The 23,842-nt window shown below is 41.5% G+C and overlaps 1 protein-coding gene across 1 annotated transcript in view; it reads left to right on the forward strand.

Moving 5' to 3' along the window:
* ankrd28b (ankyrin repeat domain 28b) overlaps nt 1-22,103 on the forward strand; it is a 147,018-nt gene extending 124,915 nt beyond the window's left edge. Inside the window, exons 25-28 of the mRNA XM_060921792.1 lie at nt 2,961-3,043; nt 20,138-20,220; nt 20,316-20,407; nt 20,517-22,103. Coding sequence (XP_060777775.1) covers nt 2,961-3,043; nt 20,138-20,220; nt 20,316-20,407; nt 20,517-20,797 — 539 coding nt within the window. The 3' untranslated portion in view covers nt 20,798-22,103. The remainder of the gene's footprint in view (nt 1-2,960; nt 3,044-20,137; nt 20,221-20,315; nt 20,408-20,516) is intronic.
* The last annotated feature ends 1,739 nt before the right edge of the window (nt 22,104-23,842 follow it).

The raw sequence follows: 23,842 nt of genomic DNA on the forward strand, positions 1-23,842 counted from the left end.
TTTAACAATGATTTAGCATTTCCTATCCATTTATTGGCCAGTTTCACTGTCAAAGCCCAAAGTCTGTCAGCTTCATTCATATATATATATATATATATATATATATATATATATATATATATGATGTATTATTCATACATCTGGGCTGTGGTTATGATTTAAAATGTAGTGAAGGGTGAAATGGTGTGTATTCACTCAGAGATATTTCAGGTTCTGTAACTACACTAAATGCGGTTAGTAAAAGCCGTTCCAAGATTCATACAACGAAATTAGTTGTGAAATATCAAGTGTTATAATAAATTTACCAATTTCATCACTTTCTTAGAAACACATAGTGCACCACAAAGTCCTGCCCTACTGTGTTTGGCGTGTCGGGCTTGTTGAAGTGAAAATGTGAATGTGACCCCTCACCGAATCCAGGGACACATGTCGGCCGAAACAAATCCGAGATAATGGCAAAATAAGTATTTTTTTTCGAAATTTGTGATTTTTGTTTTTTTCCATCATGTGCAAGTTGAGATCTTGAAGAATGCAATCAGTATTTCAGATAATAGATTGTTTTGTTGGAAAAGCATACATTTTTTGTTGCAAATTGTCTCGTTTTTGTCAGGACTGTAGCCTGCTGGGGGGTGTGGGTAAATTACCATATGGGCCATTCACGTGATGATTTAAGTCTTTTTTTTTTTTTTTCGCGAATCAGCTGTATGATGTGAGCTGAGCGCATGGCTACTTAACCTGCATACAGGTGTGTGATTTCACTATGGAATGAGGAAGCTAAACAGAGCGCAGAGAAGCTGAAACACCGCGAAGCAAACAGACACACGGTATTTACATCGGAGATAACCATTTCTAGCAAAAAAAAAACCGCAACCTCGTTTTCCAGATTGAATGGAATACTTGAATGATCGGATGATACACGGACCGTTCTAGGATTACATTCCATCGGAGGCATTGGTGTGTGCAAGGTGCCGTTTCTCTTTCTGATGGGGTGAGTTTATTAATCTAAGGCTGTGTGGTTATTTTTGCATGTAACGGAGAGTGTTGTGGTTTGGTTAAGCCTAGGTCACAACCGGACGTACGATTTTTTGGCCGTGCGATTTTTGGCGTTTCCCAAATCGCTGCGGTTTTTTTTTTGTTCACGGAGAAAGATGCGCGTTGGCTGTAAGTTTGTCTTGCAACCTGAAAAAAACGTAAGCGCCCGTAGAGTTTGTTTGACATGACAAAGAACCTCTGCGGCCGGTCTGCGGCTCGAAAATCAGCACATCACACGCACGCTCTCGTGCGTTTCATGCGCGCTCTCGTGCGTTTCATGCGCGTTCTCGTGCGTTTCTTGCGTTTTTTGCATGTAGACCGGCCGTAGGAGCACGGTACAGCCGGTTGTGACCGAGGCTTTACATGAAACTAGTGTTGTGTTAGTTGTGTCATCATTGTGCTGTCTTTCTTTCTTACGGTGTGAGTAATTTTTCAACCACAAAACGTTAAAGTATACTTTAGGACTTATTTTTGTACTTCATAATTGTTCTGGGCATACTTTGCATGGAAGGAAAATTGACGTGGTGATCTTTGTTTACATGAAAGTAGTATCGTGCTAGCTCGTAGGGGGTAGGGCTTTCCTTAATGTCATGCAAATGAGCACCATTATGTGCCCGCCCTACACCCAGAGTAGCTGAGATGGAAAACTTTGAGGGCGATTTTCTCCCTTTTCTGTTTTAAGAAGTATACACTTTCAAAAGGCCACACATTCTTCAAATATTGTCAGATCTCCACATGGAAGGCATCATTGGAAAGCTTAGAAACTGTACTTTCTGAATCTGTCAATAACTCAAAATGCCCCCGGGCCGACATGTGTCCCTGGATTCTGTGATCTGCCACAAATGTGTTGCTTGTTTGTTTGTGGTTTTTTGGGGGGTGAGCAGAGGAGAGTCCAGCCACAAATGAAAGAATCGCTGTTACAGTACTTTTTCCACTGAGTGAATCACACCTGTTTAGACATAATTAAACGTCAAATGGATTTTTGCATTTTAATTTCTCCAGCCACTGCAAAAAAACTTTTCAACGTTGAATTTGAATTATTATTTGTGCTTATACGAGAAATGTAATTGCAGATGCAACTATGAATAAGCATTTTCAAATTAACATCTGTATTTGAATCAAGTCTGGACAATGCTGCTGTAGTGAAGAAAATGGAAATGATTAAAGGAACAGTCCACCGTACTTCCATAATGAAATATGCTCTTATCTGAATTGAGACGAGCTGCTCCGTACCTCTCCGAGCTTTGCGCGACCTCCCAGTCAGTCAGACGCAGTCAGACACGCTGTCACTCCTGTTAGCAATGTAGCTAGGCTCAGCATGGCCAATGGTATTTTTTGGGGCTGTAGTTAGATGCGACCAAACTCTTCCACGTTTTTCCTGTTTACATAGGTTTATATGACCAGTGATATGAAACAAGTTCAGTTACACAAATTGAAACGTAGCGATTTTCTATGCTATGGAAAGTCCGCACTATAATGACAGGCGTACTAACACCTTCTGCACGCTTCGGCAGCGCATTGATATCTGAGCTCCGTATCGATGCGCTGCCGAAGCGCGCAGAAGGTGTTAGTACGCCTGTCATTATAGTGCGGACTTTCCATAGCATAGAAAATCGCTACGTTTCAATTTGTGTAACTGAACTTGTTTCATATCACTGGTCATATAAACCTATGTAAACAGGAAAAACGCGGAAGAGTTTGGTCGCATCTAACTACAGCCCCAAAAAATACCGTTGGCCATGCTGAGCCTAGCTACATTGCTAACAGGAGTGACAGCGCGTCTGACTGCGTCTGACTGACTGGGAGGTCGCGCAAAGCTCGGAGAGGTACGGAGCAGCTCGTCTCAATTCAGATAAGAGCATATTTCATTATGGAAGTACGGTGGACTGTTCCTTTAAGGAAGCTGTGTGTGTGTGTGCCCGTGTCAGAGCTGTTGGTGAGCAGTGCGAAAGCAGACCTGACCTTACAGGATGTCAACAAAAACACTGCACTACACCTGGCTTGCAGTAAGGTCAGTCTCCACCACCCTTTGACATACACACACTTTTCACCCACACATAGTGTGGGGTTTAAAATTCCACAAGAATTGTTTTTATTTCATTAAAAATATAATGCAATGCATGTAAAATTAGATTTGCTAAGAAAGAATGCACGCATACACAACCGGTCAAAAGTTTAGGCACACATGCTCAAAGGAGGATTTTATTTTATTTTATTTTCTGCAAAATAATAGTGTAGCATTAACATGAAATAACGTACGGAATTATGGATTGTTCAAACTTTTTATATTTTAAAGCCAGTACCTCACTGGGCCGCGACAGCTTGTGACAAATTGCGAACGTCATTCGCGAGAGAGTTTCAAAAGTGTCTTGAAACACTTTTCCTCGCATGAGTCGCAAAGTGTCGCTCCTTCGTCGCTGAAATTTTGAATGTGTTCAGAAAATTCGTGCCACAAAATTTCTCTCAGAATAGCCGCAAATGCGTCGCTGGTGTCGCAAAGCCATCATGAACTCTTCTCAAGTCAGTTTCCGTGAGACAGGAAGTGCGAGTTCAGCCAGTCTTTCACTGGGCTGCGACAGCCTGCGACTAGTTGGAGACGCAACAATTGCGATAAAATATGCGAATATCAATTCAATGTGATTACAAGTGAAAATTGTCGCTAATTCGCATATTTTATCGCAATTGTTGTGTCTCCAGCTAGTCGCAGGCTGTCGCAGCCCAGTGAGATACTGGCTTAAGTTGGTAACGGTGTTCTTGTTGAAGCTCTCCTCATTCTCGTGTTCTTAACCAGCTTGATGATGAAGCTTCACCCAGGGAGATTTTCTTAAAAGTTTCCAAAAAGGCCAGGCGCTGAACTGCTTCTCCTTTCTTCTAAAGCAGTGATCTGTGGTTGGTAGAAGAGAGCAACTGGACTTGCTTGAAAAGTCTTGAAGACGTTTCGCCTCTCGTCCGAAAGGCATCCTCGGTTCTGTCTGTCTAATAGGGAGTATCAAGTATTTATCCTCTCATGGATCATAATAGAATCCGAATCAGAATCCTGATGGCTGCATTGTAGGTGGCTGATAGATGTCATAGACACCCACCTCTGTTCAGTGATGGTCGTTCCAGGTTGACAAAAATGAACGATCCTCTCTGGCTAAGATGTCTGCCAGTTTTCTGGAAGTCCTCTCATACTCCCGCACCAGTCGAAGGGAACTCATCCCAAAGTGTGTAGAAACATATCTGTGAAGATACTCAGTCATCCAGGTACATAGTAATCTGTGGTTGGTAGAAGAGAGCAACTGGACTTGCTTGAAAAGTCTTGAAGACGTTTCGCCTCTCATCTGAAAGGCATCCTATTAGACAGACAGAACTGAGGATGCCTTTCGGACGAGAGGCGAAATGTCTTCAAGACTTTTCAAGCAAGTCCAGTTGCTCTCTTCTACCAACCACAGATTACTATCTACCTGGATGACTGAGTATCTTCACAGATATATTCTAAGCAGTGTTTCGCCAAGTGTGGTCCGCGAGAGACCTCAAGTGGTCCGCGAGGTGATCTACAAATGTAGTCAGCGTTTTCAAGATAAGCTAGCGTATGCTTTGTAACATTATTAGAAAGTTAAATTTATCCAATCTTGTTTTTAACGGCAATCAAACGGGCCTGTAATTTCATCATTATTATTATTTAAAAAGCGTTCTGCATCTGAATTTGCACCACATAAAACTTGTAGTGTGCACGTGCTCTTATTCCGCCTCTCGTCTCTAGGCAACAGTCACCTCACAAATCTCTGCCTCACAGGCAAACAGGCAGGCAGACCTGAAAACAAGCAAACGAAAATTCTGAACATATAATAGGCTAATCCTAACTAGCTCGTGGCAATTTTTTTTTTTAATTTACTGAAAGTGAATTACAGATGCGAGGTTGGGTTTTCAGCACTGGTTGGGTTGAAAACTAAAAAGCAAAACCGAGTCAGTGTGGCCCCCAATCTCAGATTAAAGCTGTCCAGCTTGGAACCAGATATTAAATCATTGATGCTTAGTATGCATCAGCACCACTCCTCCCATTAAGAAAAAAGAGTCAGTTTTGAGCAGAAGACAAGTAAGTGTAATCTGTTAAATCTAAAATTTTTGTTCATTTCAGTTCATTCATGTTCCTCCTAATTTTGAACAATTTTGAACTATTGATACGAAATGTTCTGATTAACTGTTTGCTGAATTTTAAACCTCCATACTTTTGCCTTTAAAAACCACGGAGGATATGGAATGGATAGGCCTTTAATGTATTTAGTTAACTATAATTTTTTCAATTAAAAACACCTAATAGTACACATCTCTGTATGGTCTGTGTGTGGGGCGGGGGGGTGTTGACAGATGGTCTCATCTCATTATCTCTAGCCGGTTTATCCTGTTCTACTGGGTCGCAGGCAAGCTGGAGCCTATCCCAGCTGACTATGGGCGAAAGGTGGGGTACACCCTGGACAAGTCGCCAGGTCATCACAGGGCTGACACATAGACACAGACAACCATTCACACTCACATTCACACCTACGGTCAATTTAGAGTCACCAGTTAACCTAACCTGCATGTCTTTGGACTGTGGGGGAAACCGGAGCACCCGGAGGAAACCCACGCGGACACGAGGAGAACATGCAAACTCCACACAGAAAGGCCCTTGCCGGCCCCGGGGCTCGAACCCGGACCTTCTTGCTGTGAGGCGACAGTGCTAACCACTACACCACCGTGCCGCACTGTTGACAGATGGTCCCTGAAATTTTTTTGGGGACAAAGTGGTCCTTGGTCTGAAAAAGTTTGAGAAACACTGTTCTAAAGCAATACTATATGTTTGGAGAAACAATTTTAATTAAAAATCAAAGAACTACTTTTTTAAAGTAAAACTATTAGTTAATAAAAACTACATTTATGTAGGGGAATTAACCTCACTATTTAACTGTACTAGTTTTAAAATGTTTGTATTCTATATATACACTCACGTCCACTTGAATAGGAACATCTATACACTTGCTCATGTTTCCAGTTATCCAATCAGCCAGTCAGAGGGTTCCCTTTGGGGTGGAACCCTCCATGCATGGTGAGGAGCTTTCTAGTCTTGATATCTGTGGCTTCTATCTCCTCCTTTGGCCAGTTTATGATACCAGCGGGGTATCTGATGACTGGTAGTGCGTACATGTTGATGGCTCGGACCTTGTTCTTACCATTCAGCTGACTTTTCAGGACCTGCCTTACTCTCTGGAGGTATTTGGCTGTGGTTGACTTCCTTGTGGCCTCTTCATGGTTTCTATTAGCCTGTGGGATGCCAAGGTACTTGTAGCTGTCTTGGATATCACCTATGTTGCCCTCTGGTAGGTCAAGCCCCTCAGTCCGGATCATCTTGCCTCTCTTTGAGACCATCCGGCCACACTTGTCCAATCCGAATGACATCCCTATGTCATCGCTGTAGATCTCATAGGGTCTCATCCCTCAGCAGCTGGTTCATCTGTGCTGCTAGGCGTTCATGGAGTACAGTTAGCTTCTTCAGCCAGTACGTATGGATCATATCGGGCTCATATCTGTCCAGCTCTTCATCTTTGACACTCTTTCTTGGACGTCTGCCATTGAGATGGTTACTGGTTCTTGTTCTGGGAGGTTGCTGTGGTCAGCTCTTAGGTCCACTAACCTGTGTTTCCCATATGTATTTTTCTTGGTGGGTCTGACCGGTTGTTGTTCCCCTGCCACTGAGAGTACACCTTGGCTGGTTCAGTGGAGAACAGCTTGTTTATTCTCCTGGCCTCTCCCTCCTTGGTGTATCTCTTCAACCAGGTGGCCAGAGCTGTTAGTCGCTGTTTGGCAGTTTCGAGTACCTCTGGTATGAAGAGTGAGTTGTACTTCCTGGGTGCCCCTTTATTCACCATGTTCCCTTTCTGTAGTTCAGCTAGATCGATGTCTAACTTCTCTCCGTGCTGCCTTTATCTTGGCCTCTAATTGTCTCTTCCATGGTGGATACTGTTTATGTCCCGAGCCCACCTTGTGTCCAAGCATCTCCATGATTACTGTTGCTGTACTGTGTATCAGCTTGTTGGTCTCAGTGATGGTTCTTGTGGAGATTGTCTTCAGAGCAGCATTCACATCTACTAGTAGATCTTCTGAAGGTACTTGGCAACTCAGCTTCGGTATTCGTCGGGGGCTCCAGGTTTCCAGTTGGGTCACAATCTTCCTTCTCAGGTCTGTTGTTGGGGCCTGGTACCCAATCTCTGGTTGTGGGGATGATGATGACATCTTCCCGCTGACCTGTCTTCCTGGCTCCCCCTTGCCATAGCATCGTTGTTGTATTTCATTAATCTCTAGTTGTGATAGTAGATTTCAATTATGGATGTTGGAACACTGGGAACACTGTTAGCCTTGATTGTGGGTTTCGAAGTATCCAATGGTCACACATTCGCTGCATGTATCCCCTCTCTCTGGGATTGCTTGTATAGTACCATTCCAGCAAATCCGTATTTTCTGTCCTCGTCCATCGTTCCAGTAGCCCATTTCTCATCAGTTTGCCCTGGTTCCCTAGCAACTGACGCAGACCTTGTTGACCCGGGCGACGTCTGAGCCGGTATGACTCTATCAGTTATGTCTTCACTCATTCCTGGTGAATGGAGGTAGGCTGATGAGGGGTCTTGCCTAAGGACCCTTACTGGATGATGTTTTGCCCTGACCGGGATTCGAACCCCGATCTCCCGCGTCGTAGTCAGTGAGCATTACCACTGTACTATCCAGCTGATATATAAAAAAAAATGTGTGTGTGTGTGTGTGTATATATGAGAGATACAGTTAGGTCCATAAATATTTGGACAGAGACAACATTTTTCTAATTTTGGTTCTGTACATTACCACAATGAATTTTGAACAAAACAATTCAGATGCAGTTGAAGTTCAGACTTTCAGCTTTAATTCAGTGGGTTGAACAAAATGATTGCATAAAAATGTGAGGAACTAAAGCATTTTTTAAACACAATCCCTTCATTTCAGGGGCTCAAAAGTAATTGGACAAATTAAATAATTGTAAATAAAATGTTCATTTCTAATACTTGGTTGAAAACCCTTTGTTGGCAATGACTGCCTGAAGTCTTGAACTCATGGACATCACCAGACGCTGTGTTTCCTCCTTTTTAATGCTCTGCCAGGCCTTTACTGCAGTGGTTTTCAGTTGTTGTTTGTTTGTTTGTGGGCCTTTCTGTCTGAAGTTTAGTCTTTAACAAGTGAAATGCATGCTCAATTGGGTTGAGATCAAGTGAATGACTTGGCCATTCGAGAATATTCCACTTCTTTGCTTTAATAAACTCCTGGGTTGTTTTGGGTCATTGTCCATTTGTATTATGAAACGCCGACCAATCAGTTTGGCTGCATTTGGCTGGATTTGTGCACACAGTATGTCTCTGAATACCTCAGAATTCATCCGGCTGCTTCTGTCCTGTGTCACATCATCAATAAACACTAGTGACCCAGTGCCACTGGCAGCCATGCATGCCCAAGCCATCACACTGCCTCCGCTGTGTTTTACAGATGATGCTTTGGATCATGAGCTGTACCACGCCTTCGCCATACTTTTTTCTTGCCATCATTCTGGTAGAGGTTGATCTTGGTTTCATCTGTCCAAAGAATGTTCTTCCAGAACTGTGCTGGCTTTTTTAGATGTTTTTTAGCAAAGTCCAATCTAGCCTTTTTATTCTTGAGGCTTACCGTATGAGTGGCTTGCACCGTGCAGTGAACCCTCTGTATTTACTTTCATGCAGTCTTCTCTTTATGGTAGATTTGGATATTGATACACCTACCTCCTGGAGAGTGTTGTTCACTTGGTTGGCTGTTGTGAAGGGGTTTGTCTTCACCATGGAAATTATTCTGCGATCATCCACCACTGTTGTCTTCTGTGGGCGTCCAGGTCTTTTTGCATTGATGAGTTCACCAGTGCTTTCTTTCTTTCTCAGGATGTACCAAACTGTAGATTTTGCCACTCCTAACATTGTAGCAATTTCTCGGATGGGTTTTTTCTGTTTTCGCAGCTTAAGGATGGCTTGTTTCACCTGCATGGAGAGCTCCTTTGACCGCATGTTTTCTTCACAGCAAAATCTTCCAAATGCAAGCACCACACCTCAAATCAACTCCAGGCCTTTTATCTGCTTAATTGAGAATGACATAACGAAGGAATGTCCCACACCTGCCCATGAAATAGCCTTTGAGTCAACTGCCCAATTACTTTTGGTCCCTTTAAAACCAGGGTGGCACATGTTAAGGAGCTGAAACTCCTAAACCCTTCATCCAATTTTAATGTGGATACCCTCAAATGAAAGCTGAAAGTCTGGACTTTATGTCCATGTCCATTATATAACTATCACTTGAATATGTTTCAGTAAACAGGTTAAAAAAAACAAAATTTGTGTCAGTGTCCAAATATATATGGACTTAACTGTAGATAGATGGATACAAGTGTTTTCACCACTCGTATGTTTCATACGAGCTACATCCGGCACATGGGGAACCAAAACCATGTGACAAATCTCTAGATGTCCCTCAAGGAAATCGATGAATTGTGTTGATAAATTTAGGTGCTTTTTGTTTGTGAATGTGTCAGTATAATAAAAAGAAAATCGCACGATGGCTTGAAGATATGAAGTTTATCTTCTTGTGTTGAAAAACTCGCATTTTTCATACGAAATACATCACGGATCTGAGTGCCATTTTCCACGCATTTGGACACGCATTTGTCAAAATGATGAACCGGTTCAAAATTAAAATTCTTTTGATTAACTTGCGTGTTTTTTCTTTTGTTGTTTGTTTGTTTGTGGATGTGTCCATATAATATAAAGAACATTTACATGGTGGCATGAAGATATGAAGTTTGTCTTCTTGTGTTGAAAAATGTATCACTCGTTTGCGTTGCTTACTTGTGATGTACATTCACCAATCAAAGATAAACTTCATATCTTTGTGGGACCGCGTAATATAATTTTATATATAAATCACACATACTAGTGCACCTCAAACAATTAAAATATAATGAAAGTTCATTTTCTTTCCTAATTTACTTCAAAAAGGTAAACTTTCATATATTCATTACACATATACTGAAATATTTAAAGCCTTTTTTGTTTCAATTTCGAGGATTATGGCTTATAGCTCATGAAAATCAGAAATCCAGTATCTCAAATGATGAGAATATTTCCTAAGATCAATCAAAAAAAGATTTACAATATAGATATGTCCAACATCTGAAAAGTATGGTTCATTTATACACTCTGTACTTGGGTGGGGCTCCTTAACCACGAATTACTGCATCAGTGTGGCGTGGCATGGAGGTGATCAGCCTGTGGCACTGCTGAGGTGTTACTGAAGCCCAGGTTGGTTTTGATAGTGGCCTTCAGCTCTTCTGTATTTTTGGGTCGGGTGTTTCTCATCTTCCTCTTGACAATACCCCATAGATTCTCTGTAGAGTTCAGGTCAGGCAAGTTGGCTGGCCAATCAAGCACAGTAATATCATGGTCAGCAAACTATTTGGTAGTAGTTTTGGCACTGTGGGTAGGTGCTAAGTCCTGCTGGAAAAGGAAATCAGCATCTCCATAAAGCTTGTCAGCAGATAGAAGCATGAAGCGCTCTAAAATCTCCTGGTAGATGGCTGTGTTGACTTTGGACTTGATAAAATACAGTGGACCAACACCAACAGATGACACGGCACCCCAAATCATCGCAGACTGTGGAAACTTCACACTGGACTTCAAACACCTTGGATTCTGTGCCTCTCCACTCTTCCTCCAGACTCTAGGACCTTGATTTCCAAATTAAATGCAAAATTTAGGTTCATCTGAAAAGAGGATTTTGGACCAATGAGCAACAGTCCTCTCCTTAGCCTAGGTAAGAGGCTTCTGACGTTGTCTCTGGTTCAGGAGTGGCTCGATATTAGGAATGCGACAGTCGTAGCCCCTTTCCTGAAGACGTCTGTACGTGGTGGCTCTTGATGCACTGACACCAGCCTCAGTCCACTCCTTGTGAAGCTCTCCCAAGTTCTTGAATCAACTTTTCTTGACTATCCTTTCAAGGCTGCGGCCATCCCTGTCGCTTGTGCACCTTTTCCAGCCAGCCTTTTCAGCAATGACCTTCTGTGGCTTACCTTCCTTGTGGAAGGTGTTGATGATCGTCTTCTGGACGAATGTCAAATCAGCAGTCTTCCCCATGATCGTGATTGCGTGTTCTGAACTAGACTGAGAGATACACGGTATTTATACTGTTAAAAGCCCTAATATTTTGAGATGTGTGGGTTTTTGGTTGTTTTTACGCTGTTAGGCTATAATTATCAACATTAAAATAGAAAAATGCTTGAAACATTTTAGTTTGTGTAATGTGTCAAATATATTAAATTTTCACTTTCTTAAATAACTGATGGAAAATATTGAACTTTCACAAAATTTTTATTGTTTGAGATGCATGTATACGTGTGTGTGTGTGTACATATACACACCTCAGTCTGGCCTTTCTTATGGCATCTATCAAGAAGGAGTTTCTACCAACAGAACTGTCACTCACTCGATACTGTTTGGGGTTGTTGTTTTGTTTGTTTGTTGTTGGGTTTTTTTTTCTTCACCATTCTGTGTAAACTCTAGAGACTGATGTATGTGTGTGTGTGAAAATCCCAGGAGATCAGCAGTTTCTGAAATACTCAAACCTGCCCATCTGGTCCCAACATTCATGCCATGGCCAAGTCAGAGTTCACACTTTTTCTTCATTCTGATGTTTGATGTGAAACTTAACTGAAGCTCTTGACCTCTGTTTGCATGATTTTTGTTTTGCGCTACTGCCACATGCTTAGATAACTGCATGAGTGTACAAGTGTTTCTAATAAAGTGGACGGTGAGTGTATATTCAGTCTAGTGTGTCTAAATTTTTGACTAGTGTTGTGTATAAATGAAATAAATTTTCCTGGAAGTAGCAGCAACAATAAACGCATATGGAACTAGGTGTTAGCTTTAAGAGAGGATATTTATCACTGTATATTAGAAACTGTGTGTATCAAGATGAAAACTGAGATGAAAATATTAAATCGCAGTTTTAGACAAGTACACTACCGTTCAAAAGTTTGGGGTCACTTTGAAATGTCCTTATTTTTGAAAGAAAAGCACTGTTCTTTTCAATGAAGATCACTTTAAACTAATCAGAAATCCACTCTATACATTGCTAATGTGGTAAATGACTATTCTAGCTGCAAATGTCTGGTTTTTGGTGCAATATCTCCATAGGTGTATAGAGGCCCATTTCCAGCAACTCTCACTCCAGTGTTCTAATGGTACAATGTGTTTGCTCATTGCCTCAGAAGGCTAATGGATGATTAGAAAACCCTTGTACAATCATGTTAGCACAGCTGAAAACAGTTGAGCTCTTTAGAGAAGCTATAAAACTGACCTTCCTTTGAGCAGATTGAGTTTCTGGAGCATCACATTTGTGGGGTCGATTAAATGCTCAAAATGGCCAGAAAAATGTCTTGACTATATTTTCTATTCATTTTACAACTTATGGTGGGAAATAAAAGTGTGACTTTTCATGGAAAACACAAAATTGTCTGGGTGACCCCAAACTTTTGAACGGTAGTGTATTAGCTTGGTACATTTTTGTTACCCTTTAAAAACTGAATGCGTGCAAACTCGTATGGTCACGATCTCATTCCAGGAGTTATCAGATACGCAAGGTCAGGTAAACGGCACACTCTTTCTTAAAGTAGGTTTAGGTACCTGAATCTTAGCCCAATAATCCTTTACTCAGCAAATAGTACACAGATCCGATACACAGTTGCAACCAGAAGTTTACATACAGTTTAGAAAAAGGCGCACAAACTTTTTTTTTTCCCCCTCCATGTCTGACAGTAAAATTAGGGGAACTTTTTTTCCCTGTTTTAGGTCAGTTAGGATCCCCCCAATTTTATAATTTTTTTTTTTTTTTTATTTGTAAAATGTCAGAATAATCAGGGAATTTTTTTATTTTAGAGAATGTTTAATTACTTTGATCAAAGTCAGAAGTTTTCATACACTAAGGCCAAGTTTACATTAGACCGTATCTGTCTTGTTTTCTTCACGGATGCACTGTCCGTTTACATTAAACCGCCTGGAAACGCCGGGAAACGGGAATCCGCCAGGGTCCACGTATTCAATCCAGATCGTGTCTGGTCCGGTGCTGTGTAAACATTGAGAATACGCGGATACGCTGTGCTGAGCTCTAGCTGGCGTCGTCATTGGACAACGTCACTGTGACATCCACCTTCCTGATTCGCTGGCGTTGGTAATGTGACGCGACTGCTGAAAAACGGCGCGGACTTCCGCCTTGTATTACCTTTCATTAAAGAGTATAAAAGTATGAAAATACTGCAAATACTGATGCAAATACTGCCCATTGTGTAGTTATGATTGTCTTTAGGCTTGCCATTCTTCCACTTGCAAGTGGTAAGTGATATGCGCTGGGATCACACACACAGCGGCTCAGTCCCGAATCACAGCTTGTGCACTTCACTCGTGCGCTCTGTGAGCTGCGCAAGGCCGGAGTGCGCACCCTCCAGAGGGCACTCGCTGTTCGGGGCGGAGTGATTTGGAGCGCAGGATGCCTGCGGAGCTGAGCGTATCCGTGTATTGGTGTTGCTGTGTGCACACTAATCGTTTTAAAAACGTTAATCTGATGATCCGCTGATACGGTCTAATGTAAACATGGGCTACATTGACTGTGACTTTAAACAGCTTAGAGCATTTCACATGATGATGTTTTGGCATTTAGAAGCTTCTGACAGGCTAATTGACATCATTTGAGTTAATTGGAGGCATACCTGTGGATGTATTTTAAGGCACACCTTCAAACACAAGGGCCTCTTTGTATGACGACATGGGGAAATCAAAAGAAATCAACCAAGACCTCAGGAAAAGAATTGTGGATCTTCACAAGTCTGGTTCATCCTTGGGTACAATTTCCAGATGCCTGAAGGTCCCACATACATCTGTTCAAACAATAATACGCGAGTATAAGCACCATGGGAGCACGCAGCCATCATACTGCTCAGGAAGGAGACGGCTTCTGTGTCCCGGAGATGAACGTGCTTTGGTGCGAAATGTGCAAATGAAACCCCATAACAACAGCAAAAGACCTTGTAAAGATGCTGGCTGAAACCGGTAAGAGATTATCATTATCCACGGTAAAACGAGTTCTGTACCGACATGAGCTGAAAGGCCACTCAGCAAGGAGAACACCACTGCTCCAAAACCACCATAAAAAAAAGCCAGATTACAGTTTGCAGCTGCACATGAGAACAAAGATCTTAATTTCTGGAGACATGTCCTGTGATTTGATGAAACAAAAATTGAACTGTTTGGTCATAATGATCATTGTTATGTTTGGAGGAGAAAGGGGGAAGCTTGCAAGCCTCAGAACACTATGAAGCATGGAGGTGGCAGCATCATGTTGTGAGGCTGCTTTGCTGCAGGAGGGACTGGTGCACGTCACAAAATAGACGGCGTCATGAGGAAAGAAAATTATGTGGCTATATTGAAGCAACAGCTCAAGACATCATCCAAAAAGTTGACGCTTGGGCATGACTGGGTCTTCCAAATGGACAATGACCCCAAGAATACCTTTAAATTAGTTGCAAAGTGGTTTAAGGACAACAAAGTGAAGGTACTGGAGTGGCCATCACAAAGCCCTGACCTCAATCCTTTTAGAAAATTTGTGGGTAGCACTGAAAAGGTGTGTGCGAGAAAGAAGGCCCACAAATTTGACCCAACTCCGCCAGTTCTGTCAGGAGGAACGGGCCAAAATTCCAGCAAGATATTGTGAGAAACCTCTGGAAGGCGACCCAAAACACTTGATCCAAATTAAACAGTTCAAAGGCAATTCTACCAAATACTAACCAGGTGTATGTAAACTTCTGACTTTGATGAAAGTAATTAAAAATTCTCTTAAATTTTTTCTCTGTCTGATTATTCTGACATTTTACAAATTAAAAAAAAAAATTGGGCTGTGATGTTTTGGGATATATGATACCTAAATCCTGTCTTGTTTTGTACCTGGGTCATTTGGAGGGCACGGTGCATGAAAGTGACCAATATTTGGTCAGGATTCTTTTGGTGGCTGGGAAGAAGACTATTACTAAGAATTGGCTTAAGTCTGACACTCCAAGTTACAAACAGTGGATGACAATCATAGATGATATATTGGTGATGGAGCATCTCACATACAAGTTGAAAATGAAAGAAGATGTTTATATAAAAAGATGTGGGAAATGGTTGACATATAAGGGAAGACATGATTAATCAGATGTCAGTAACATTTTTGTTTATATCTTTTATTGTCTTTTGAGTTGTTTTTTTTCCAATACTATTGAGGAGATTGTCTTGTATTGATTAAATATGAAAACTGAATAAAGATTGTTAAAAAAAAAAAAAAATTGGGGATCTTAACTGACCCAAAACAGGGAAAGTTTCCTCAATTTTACTGTCCGACATGGAGGAAAAATTTTTTTTCTAAACTTCTGGTTGCAACTGTAAACAGATATTATACAGATACAGTGGTGTGAAAAACTGTTTGCCCCCTTCCTGATTTTTTTTTTTTGCATGTTTGTCACACTTGAATGTTTCAGATTATCAAACAAATTTAAATATTAGACAAAGATAACACAAGTAAACACAAAATGCAGTTTTTAAATGGTTTTTTTTATTATTAAAGGAAAAAAAATCCAAACCTACATGACCCTGTGTGAAAAAGTGATCCCCCCCCCCCCCCCCAAACATAAATTAACTGTGGTTTATCACATCTTTGGAAAGCTGAATTCAATTTCTCTAGCCACACCCAGGCCTGATTACTGCCGCACCTGTTCTCAATCAAGAAATCACTTAAATAGGACCTGCCTGACAAAGTGAAGTACAACCCTGATTCCAAAAAAGTTGGGACAAAGTACAAATTGTAAATAAAAACGGAATGCAATGATGTGGAAGTTTCAAAATTCCATATTTTATTCAGAATAGAACATAGATGACATATCAAATGTTTAAACTGAGAAAATGTATCATTTATAGAGAAAAATTAGGTGATTTTAAATTTCATGACAACAGCACATCTCAAAAAAGTTGGGACAAGGCCATGTTTACCACTGTGAGACATCCCCTTTTCTCTTTACAACAGTCTGTAAACGTCTGGGGACTGAGGAGACAAGTTGCTCAAGTTTAGGGATAGGAATGTTAACCCATTCTTGTCTAATGTAGGATTCTAGTTGCTCAACTGTCTTGGGTCTTTTTTTGTCGTATCTTCCATTTTATGATGCACCAAATGTTTTGTATGGGTGAAAAATCTGGACTGTAGGCTGGCCAGTTCAGTACCCGGACCCTTCTTCTACGCAGCCATGATGCTGTAATTGATGCAGTATGTGGTTTGGCATTGTCATGTTGGAAAATGCAAGGTCTTCCCTGAAAGAGACGTCGTCTGGATGGGAGCATATGTTGCTCTAGAACCTGGATATACCTTTCAGCATTGATGGTGTCTTTCCAGATGTGTAAGCTGCCCATGCCACACGCACTAATGCAACCCCATACCATCAGAGATGCAGGCTTCTGAACTGAGCGCTGACAACAACTCAGGTCGTCCTTCTCCTCTTTAGTCCGAATGACATGGCGTCCCTGATTTCCATAAAGAACTTCAAATTTTGATTCGTCTGACCACAGAACAGTTTTCCACTTTGCCACAGTCCATTTTAAATGAGCCTTGGCCCAGAGAAGACCTCTGCGCTTCTGGATCATGTTTAGATACGGCTTCTTCTTTGAACTGTAGAGTTTTAGCTGGCAACGGCGGATGGCACGGTGAATTGTGTTCACAGATAATGTTCTCTGGAAATATTCCTGAGCCCATTTTGTGATTTCCAATACAGAAGCATGCCTGTATGTGATGCAGTGCCGTCTAAGGGCCCGAAGATCACGGGCACCCATTATGGTTTTCCGGCCTTGACCCTTACGCACAGAGATTCTTCCAGATTCTCTGAATCTTTTGATGATATTATGCACTGTAGACGATGATGTGTTCAAACTCTTTGCAATTTTACACTGTCGAACTCCTTTCTGATATTGCTCCACTATTTGTCGGCGCAGAATTAGGGGGATTGGTGATCCTCTTCCCATCTTTACTTCTGAGAGCCGCTGCCACTCCAAGATGCTCTTTTTATACCTGGTCATGTTAATGACCTATTGCCAATTGACCTGATGAGTTGCAATTTGGTCCTCTAGCTGTTTCTTTTTTGTACCTTTAACTTTTCCAGCCTCTTATTGCCCCTGTCCCAACTTTTTTGAGATGTGTTGCTGTCATGAAATTTCAAATGAGCCAATATTTGGCATGAAATTTCAAAATGTCTCACTTTCGACATTTGATATGTTGTCTATGTTCTATTGTGAATACAATATTAGTTTTTGAGATTTGTAAATTATTGCATTCCGTTTTTATTTACAATTTGTACTTTGTCCCAACTTTTTTGGAATCGGGGTTGTATACCAAAAGATCCTCAAAAGCTAGACATCATGCTGTGATCCAAAGAAATTCAGGAACAAATGAGAAACAAAGTAATTGAGATCTATCAGTCTGGAAAAGGTTATAAAGCCATTTCTAAAGCTTTGGGACTCCAGCGAACCACAGTGAGAGCCATTATCCACAAATGGCGACGACATGGAACAGTGGTGAACCTTCCCAGGAGTGGCCGGCTGACCAAAATTACTCCAAGAGCGCAGCGACGACTCATCCAAGAGGTCACAAAAGACCCCACAACAACATCCAATGAACTGCAGGCCTCACTTGCCTCAGTTAAGGTTAGTGTTCATGACGCCACCATAAGAAAGAGACTGGGCAAAAATGGCCTGCATGGCAGAGTTCCAAGACGAAAACCACTGCTAAGCAAAAAGAACATAAAGGCTCGTCTCAGTTTTGCCAGAAAACATCTTGATCCCCAAGAATTTTGGGAAAATACTCTGTGGACTGACGAGACAAAAGTTGAACTTTTTGGAAGGTGTATGTCCCATTACATCTGGCGTAAAAGTAACAGCATTTCAGAAAAGGAACCTCATACCAACAGTAAAATATGGTGGTGGTGGTGTGATGGTCTGGGGCTGTTTTGTTGCTTCAGGACCTGGAAGACTTGCTGTGGTAAATGGAACCATGAATTCTGCTGTCTACCAAAAAATCCTGAAGGAGAATGTCCGGCCATCTGTTGGTAACCTCAAGCTGAAGCGCACTTGGATTCTGCAGCAGGACAATGATCCAAAACACACCAGCAAGTCCACCTCTGAATAGCTTAAGAAAAACAAAATGAAGACTTCGGGGTGGCCTAGTCAAAGTCCTGACCTGAATCTGATTGAGATGCTGTGGCATGACCTTAAAAAGGCGGTTCATGCTCGAAAACCCTCCAATGTGGCTGAATTACAACAATTCTGCAAAGATGAGTGGACCAAAATTCCTCCACAGTGCTGTAAAAGACTCTTTGCCAGTTATTGCAAACACTTGATTGCAGTTATTGCTGCTAAGGGTGGCCCAACCAGTTATTAGGTTTAGGGGGCAATCACTTTTTCACACAGGGTCATGTAGGGTTGGATTTTTTTTTCCCCTTAATAATGAAAACCTTCATTTAAAAACTGCATTTTGTGTTTACTCGTTATCTTTGTCTAATATTTAAATTTATTTGATGATCTGAAACAGGGTGGCACAGTGGTGTAGTGGTTAGCGCTGTCGCCTCACAGCAAGAAGGTCCTGGGTTCGAGCCCCGTGGCCGGCGAGGGCCTTTCTGTGCGGAGTTTGCATGTTCTCCCCGTGTCCGCGTGGGTTTCCTCCGGGTGCTCTGGTTTCCCCACAGTCCAAAGACATGCAGGTTAGGTTAACTGGTGACTCTAAATTGACCGTAGGTGTGAATGTGAGTGTGAATGGTTGTCTGTGTCTATGTGTCAGCCCTGTGATGACCTGGCGACTTGTCCAGGGTGTACCCCGCCTTTCGCCCGTAGTCAGCTGGGATAGGCTCCAGCTTGCCAGCGACCCTGTAGAACAGGATAAAGCGGCTAGAGATAATGAGATGAGATGAGAGATCTGAAACATTTAAGTGTGACAAACGTGCAAAAAAAAAATTCAGAAAGGGGGCAAACACTTTTTCACACCACTGTATACTTAGTTTACAGATACATTTTTATATTCTTTATACATCCACATTAAAAGCTTGTCTCCATCATTCGATCAAACTAGAGACAGTTTACAGATGGATGCCATGATGTGCGATAGGCAACCATAAATATTTACCAGTCAAGCAATTTGCAAATGGACTTTATTAGCCTGCATCCTTGAGTAAATTGTGCTTCCAACCAACTGACAAGAAATAAATACACTATTAAAAAATAATTATTGTGTACATTTAAGAAATGAAGTATTTACAGTACGTTAGTCTGCTACTTGGTTGAGTGAAAATACTCACACCAAGTAACTTGTAAGCGGTTTGAGTAAAAAGCAAAGCAGTACCTAGAACTAATTGTTTTGTTAATTGTAGTGACTATACTAAAAGAAATCTTTTAATTTGTGATAGTGGACATAACCTTTTAAATATTACTGGAATATTTCTTCTGGGTGTAGTGGTTAGCGCTGTCGCCTCACAGCAAGAAGGTCCTGGGTTCGAGCCCCGTGGCCGGCGAGGGCCTTTCTGTGCGGAGTTTGCATGTTCTCCCCGTGTCCGCGTGGGTTTCCTCCGGGTGCTCTGGTTTCCCCCACAGTCCAAAGACATGCAGGTTAGGTTAACTGGTGACTCTAAATTGACCGTAGGTGTGAATGTGAGTGTGAATGGTTGTCTGTGTCTATGTGTCAGCCCTGTGATGACCTGGCGACTTGTCCAGGGTGTACCCCGCCTTTCGCCCGTAGTCAGCTGGGATAGGCTCCAGCTTGCCTGCGACCCTGTAGAACAGGATAAAGCGGCTACAGAGGATGGATGGATTTCTTCTGATGATTATTTATTTTATTATTTTTTAAAATCCCTGTGTTCTTGTCCCGGTCAGGTAGCGCTTTGCTGTGCATGCCCGCTGTCATAACTGACTATTGTGATTTTGTCCTTTTTCTGTAGGGACATGAGACCAGTGCCTTGTTGATTTTAGAGAAGATCACAGACCGAAATCTGATCAACTCCACCAACGCGGCTTTACAAACGTATGTATGACTCATGATGAGGTAGCACATGTACAATAGCCAGTTAACGGGTGAAGTTAATAGAGCAGTGGCTGACCGAGTCATTCTTTGTCTAGGCCGCTGCACGTGGCTGCCAGAAATGGACTGACTGTTGTGGTACAGGAGCTGCTGGCCAAGGGTGCGAGCGTGCTAGCTGTTGATGAAAACGGTAACTTGTGTTTGTAAAAAGCACACCTTTTCAGATAATAATCATAGCTGTTGGATTTTCTTACATGTGTACAGCACATTAATACTTGACACAAATCATCCCATCCCAGGTTACACACCTGCCCTGGCCTGCGCCCCCAATAAAGACGTGGCAGACTGCCTGGCTCTCATTCTCGCTACCATGATGCCCGTGTCTCCCAGCAGTGGCTCCATGCCCAGCCTGCCATTCAGTACTATCAACCACTATACTAGCCCAGCCAAGAGCGCCACATTTGACAGTTTGCCCATGCTGCGCAGCGGACACGGCTCCTACTGCAGTTTCAACAGCATCGGCCACCCCAGCTTCTACAAAGAGGATGAGCTCAATGACTCTGACTCCGAGACCTACTGAGAGAGGGAAGTTGTATCCTGTCTTAAATCACCTGGAGGCAGCTTTGTCCTAGCAGCTGGCCACTGCGCAGAGCCTTAAGTATCCCCCCCACCCCACCCCACCCCCCAGACGTGCACATTTACAAACATATGTACCGTAAAGGCCCAGCGCCCCCAGCCCTTCTCTCCACCTGCCTCGACCTCAACCAGCACCTTTCAGTAGATACCTCAGCATACCTTCTGCTTCTCTCGTCCAGCGGTTTGCCTCTGAATTTCTCTGGACAGCCGAATCAGGCGAGCTGCCTCCCTACATGGCAATAAAGCGTAACGAATCGTCAGCCTGGGGACCAAGGTTTTGTAGGTGTAGTTTGAAACTGATTTTCTCTTATGGGATTAAGCTCTCTTTTTTTTTCAACTGGTTTTTGAAAATGAGGGCAGGTTTTAAATTGTCCCATGAGAAGAAGACATGGCTGATTGTGAAGCTTTCAAATTGATCTCTCGTGCACACTTAATTCCATTATTGCTACTTTGCATAGGGGGAAACAGATGATTTATTTTTTAAAACAGGATTTTAATACATGTCTACGTCCTATGTCCCTCTGAGAGAGCGGGGGGGGAAAATCATCGCATTTTCTTCCATTTTCAAATCGTAGAGGGCCAGTGGAGAAAAATAAATATCAGCATTGTCATGTTAATGGTGATGGGCATGAAGTGCAAGCTAACCAACCATTGTTGTCTAGTCTTTAAAAATAAATTATTCTTTTTACCTGTTCTATTTATTTTTAATTTCTGCATTTCGATCATTTTGTGCCTTCACATATTGCTGTGTGGATGCAGGAAAGTAGGGGCAGTTTGTAGAACAAAACTATGATGCACAAATAGAACACTATGTTTATATTTAAAAAGAAAAAAAGCACTGAAATTGAACTGAAGCAAACGGCTCCCAGCATGCTTTGCTCTGGATGAAGAACACTGTGTAAACCGATGGTAGGGCAGCATCTGGTCTATTTGTATGGTGAAATATGAATATTAATGTTATATATTTTCCTGGCTCTTATCAGTTTTGGCTTGCTTTGATTAGCTAATGAAACCACTTGATCCTTGGTGATGCCAGTTATTTGTCTTTTCTCACATTGATTTTGGAATGATTTGAAACTGGATATTTGTTTAATTTTGTTGGCTGAACGAAAGTGGAGCAGTGGTGTTTTTCTCTGCTTTTGTGCAGGGTAGGCAAGAGAATAGCTAGCAAAGCAACTGCTCCTCATCATTCAGCACAAGAAGTTCATGTATATTTTATGGTTGGCTGAATAAAGAAATATGATTTCATACTTGTTTTTACTCGAGTCATGTCCTCTTTTTGTGCGTGTGAGAAACTTTGTAATATGATTTCAATCGCAATTAGTAGTGTATATTAGTGCAACTCAGAAAATTAGAATATTATGAACAAGTTTGATATTTTTCATCAGTTATTTAAGAAAGTGAAAAGGTAATTTTCTAAACTCATAAATGGAAACTAAAATGTTTCAAGCATTTTTCTAGTTTAATGTCGATTGTATAGTGCAAAAAATGAAGAAAAACAATCTCAAAATGAGTTTTATTTTGAGTTTGAGTAAAACAGTATAAATGCCATGTTCTTTATTTTATTCGCACATAGCAAAAAATTTAAAAAAATACAAGTAAAGGCACAAAGTACATGCTGGGGGAGGAAACCTAAATGGCTTATAATTGGCACTCCCCCATCTAACATTTTATGTATGTGCGCGTGTATATACCGGTGTATACACACATTTTATATTTATATATATATATATATAGAGAGAGAGAGAGAGAGAGTTAGGTCCATATATATTTGGACACTGACACAAATTTTGTTTTTTTACCTGTTTACTGAAACATATTCAAGTTATAGTTATATAATGGACATGGACAAAGTCCAGACTTTCAGCTTTCATTTGAGGATATCCACATTAAAATTGCATGAAGGGTTTAGGAGTTTCAGCTCCTTAACATGTGCCACCCTGTTTTTAAAGGGACCAAAAGTAATTGGACAGTTGACTCAAAGGCTATTTCATGGGCAAGTGTGGGAAATTCCTTCGTTATGTCATTCTCAATTAAGCAGATAAAAGGCCTGGAGTTGATTTAAGGTGTGGTGCTTGCATTTGGAAGATTTTGCTGGAAGAAAACATGCGGTCAAAGGAGCTCTCCATGCAGGTGAAACAAGCCATCCTTAAGCTGCGAAAAAGAAAAAACCCATCCGAGAAATTGCTACAATATTAGGAGTGGCAAAATCTACAGTTTGGTACATCCTGAGAAAGAAAGAAAGCACTGGTGAACTCATCAGTGCAAAAAGACCTGGACGCCCACAGAAGACAACAATAGTGGATGATCGCAGAATAATTTCCATGGTTAAGAGAAACCCCTTCACAACAGCCAACCAAGTGAACAACACTCTCCAGGAGGTAGGTATATCAATATCCAAATCTACCATAAAGAGAAGACTGCATGAAAGTAAATACAGAGGGTTCACTGCACGGTGCAAGCCACTCATAAGCCTCAAGAATAAAAAGGCTAGATTGGACTTTGCTAAAAAACATCTAAAAAAGCCATCATGGCATCCATCTGTAAACTGTCTCTAGTTTGATTGAATGATGGAGACAAGCTTTTAATGTAGATGTATAAAGAATATAAAAATTTATCTGTAAACTAAGTATACAGTGGTGTGAAAAAGTGTTTGCCCCTTTCTGATTTCTTATTTTTTTGTATGTTTGTCACACTTAAATGTTTCAAATTTAAGAAGAACATTCTTTGGACAGATGAAACCAAGATCAACCTCTACCAGAATGATGGAAAGAAAAAAGTATGGCGAAGGTGTGGTACAGCTCATGATCCAAAGCATACCACATCATCTGTAAAACACGGCGGAGGCAGTGTGATGGCTTGGGCATGCATGGCTGCCAGTGGCACTGGGTCACTAGTGTTTATTGATGATGTGACACAGGACAGAAGCAGCCGGATGAATTCTGAGGTATTCAGAGACATATTGTGTGCTCAAATCCAGCCAAACTGA

Source organism: Neoarius graeffei, chromosome 5 (assembly GCF_027579695.1).
Source record: "Neoarius graeffei isolate fNeoGra1 chromosome 5, fNeoGra1.pri, whole genome shotgun sequence".
In the NCBI taxonomy this organism is placed as follows: domain Eukaryota; kingdom Metazoa; phylum Chordata; class Actinopteri; order Siluriformes; family Ariidae; genus Neoarius; species Neoarius graeffei.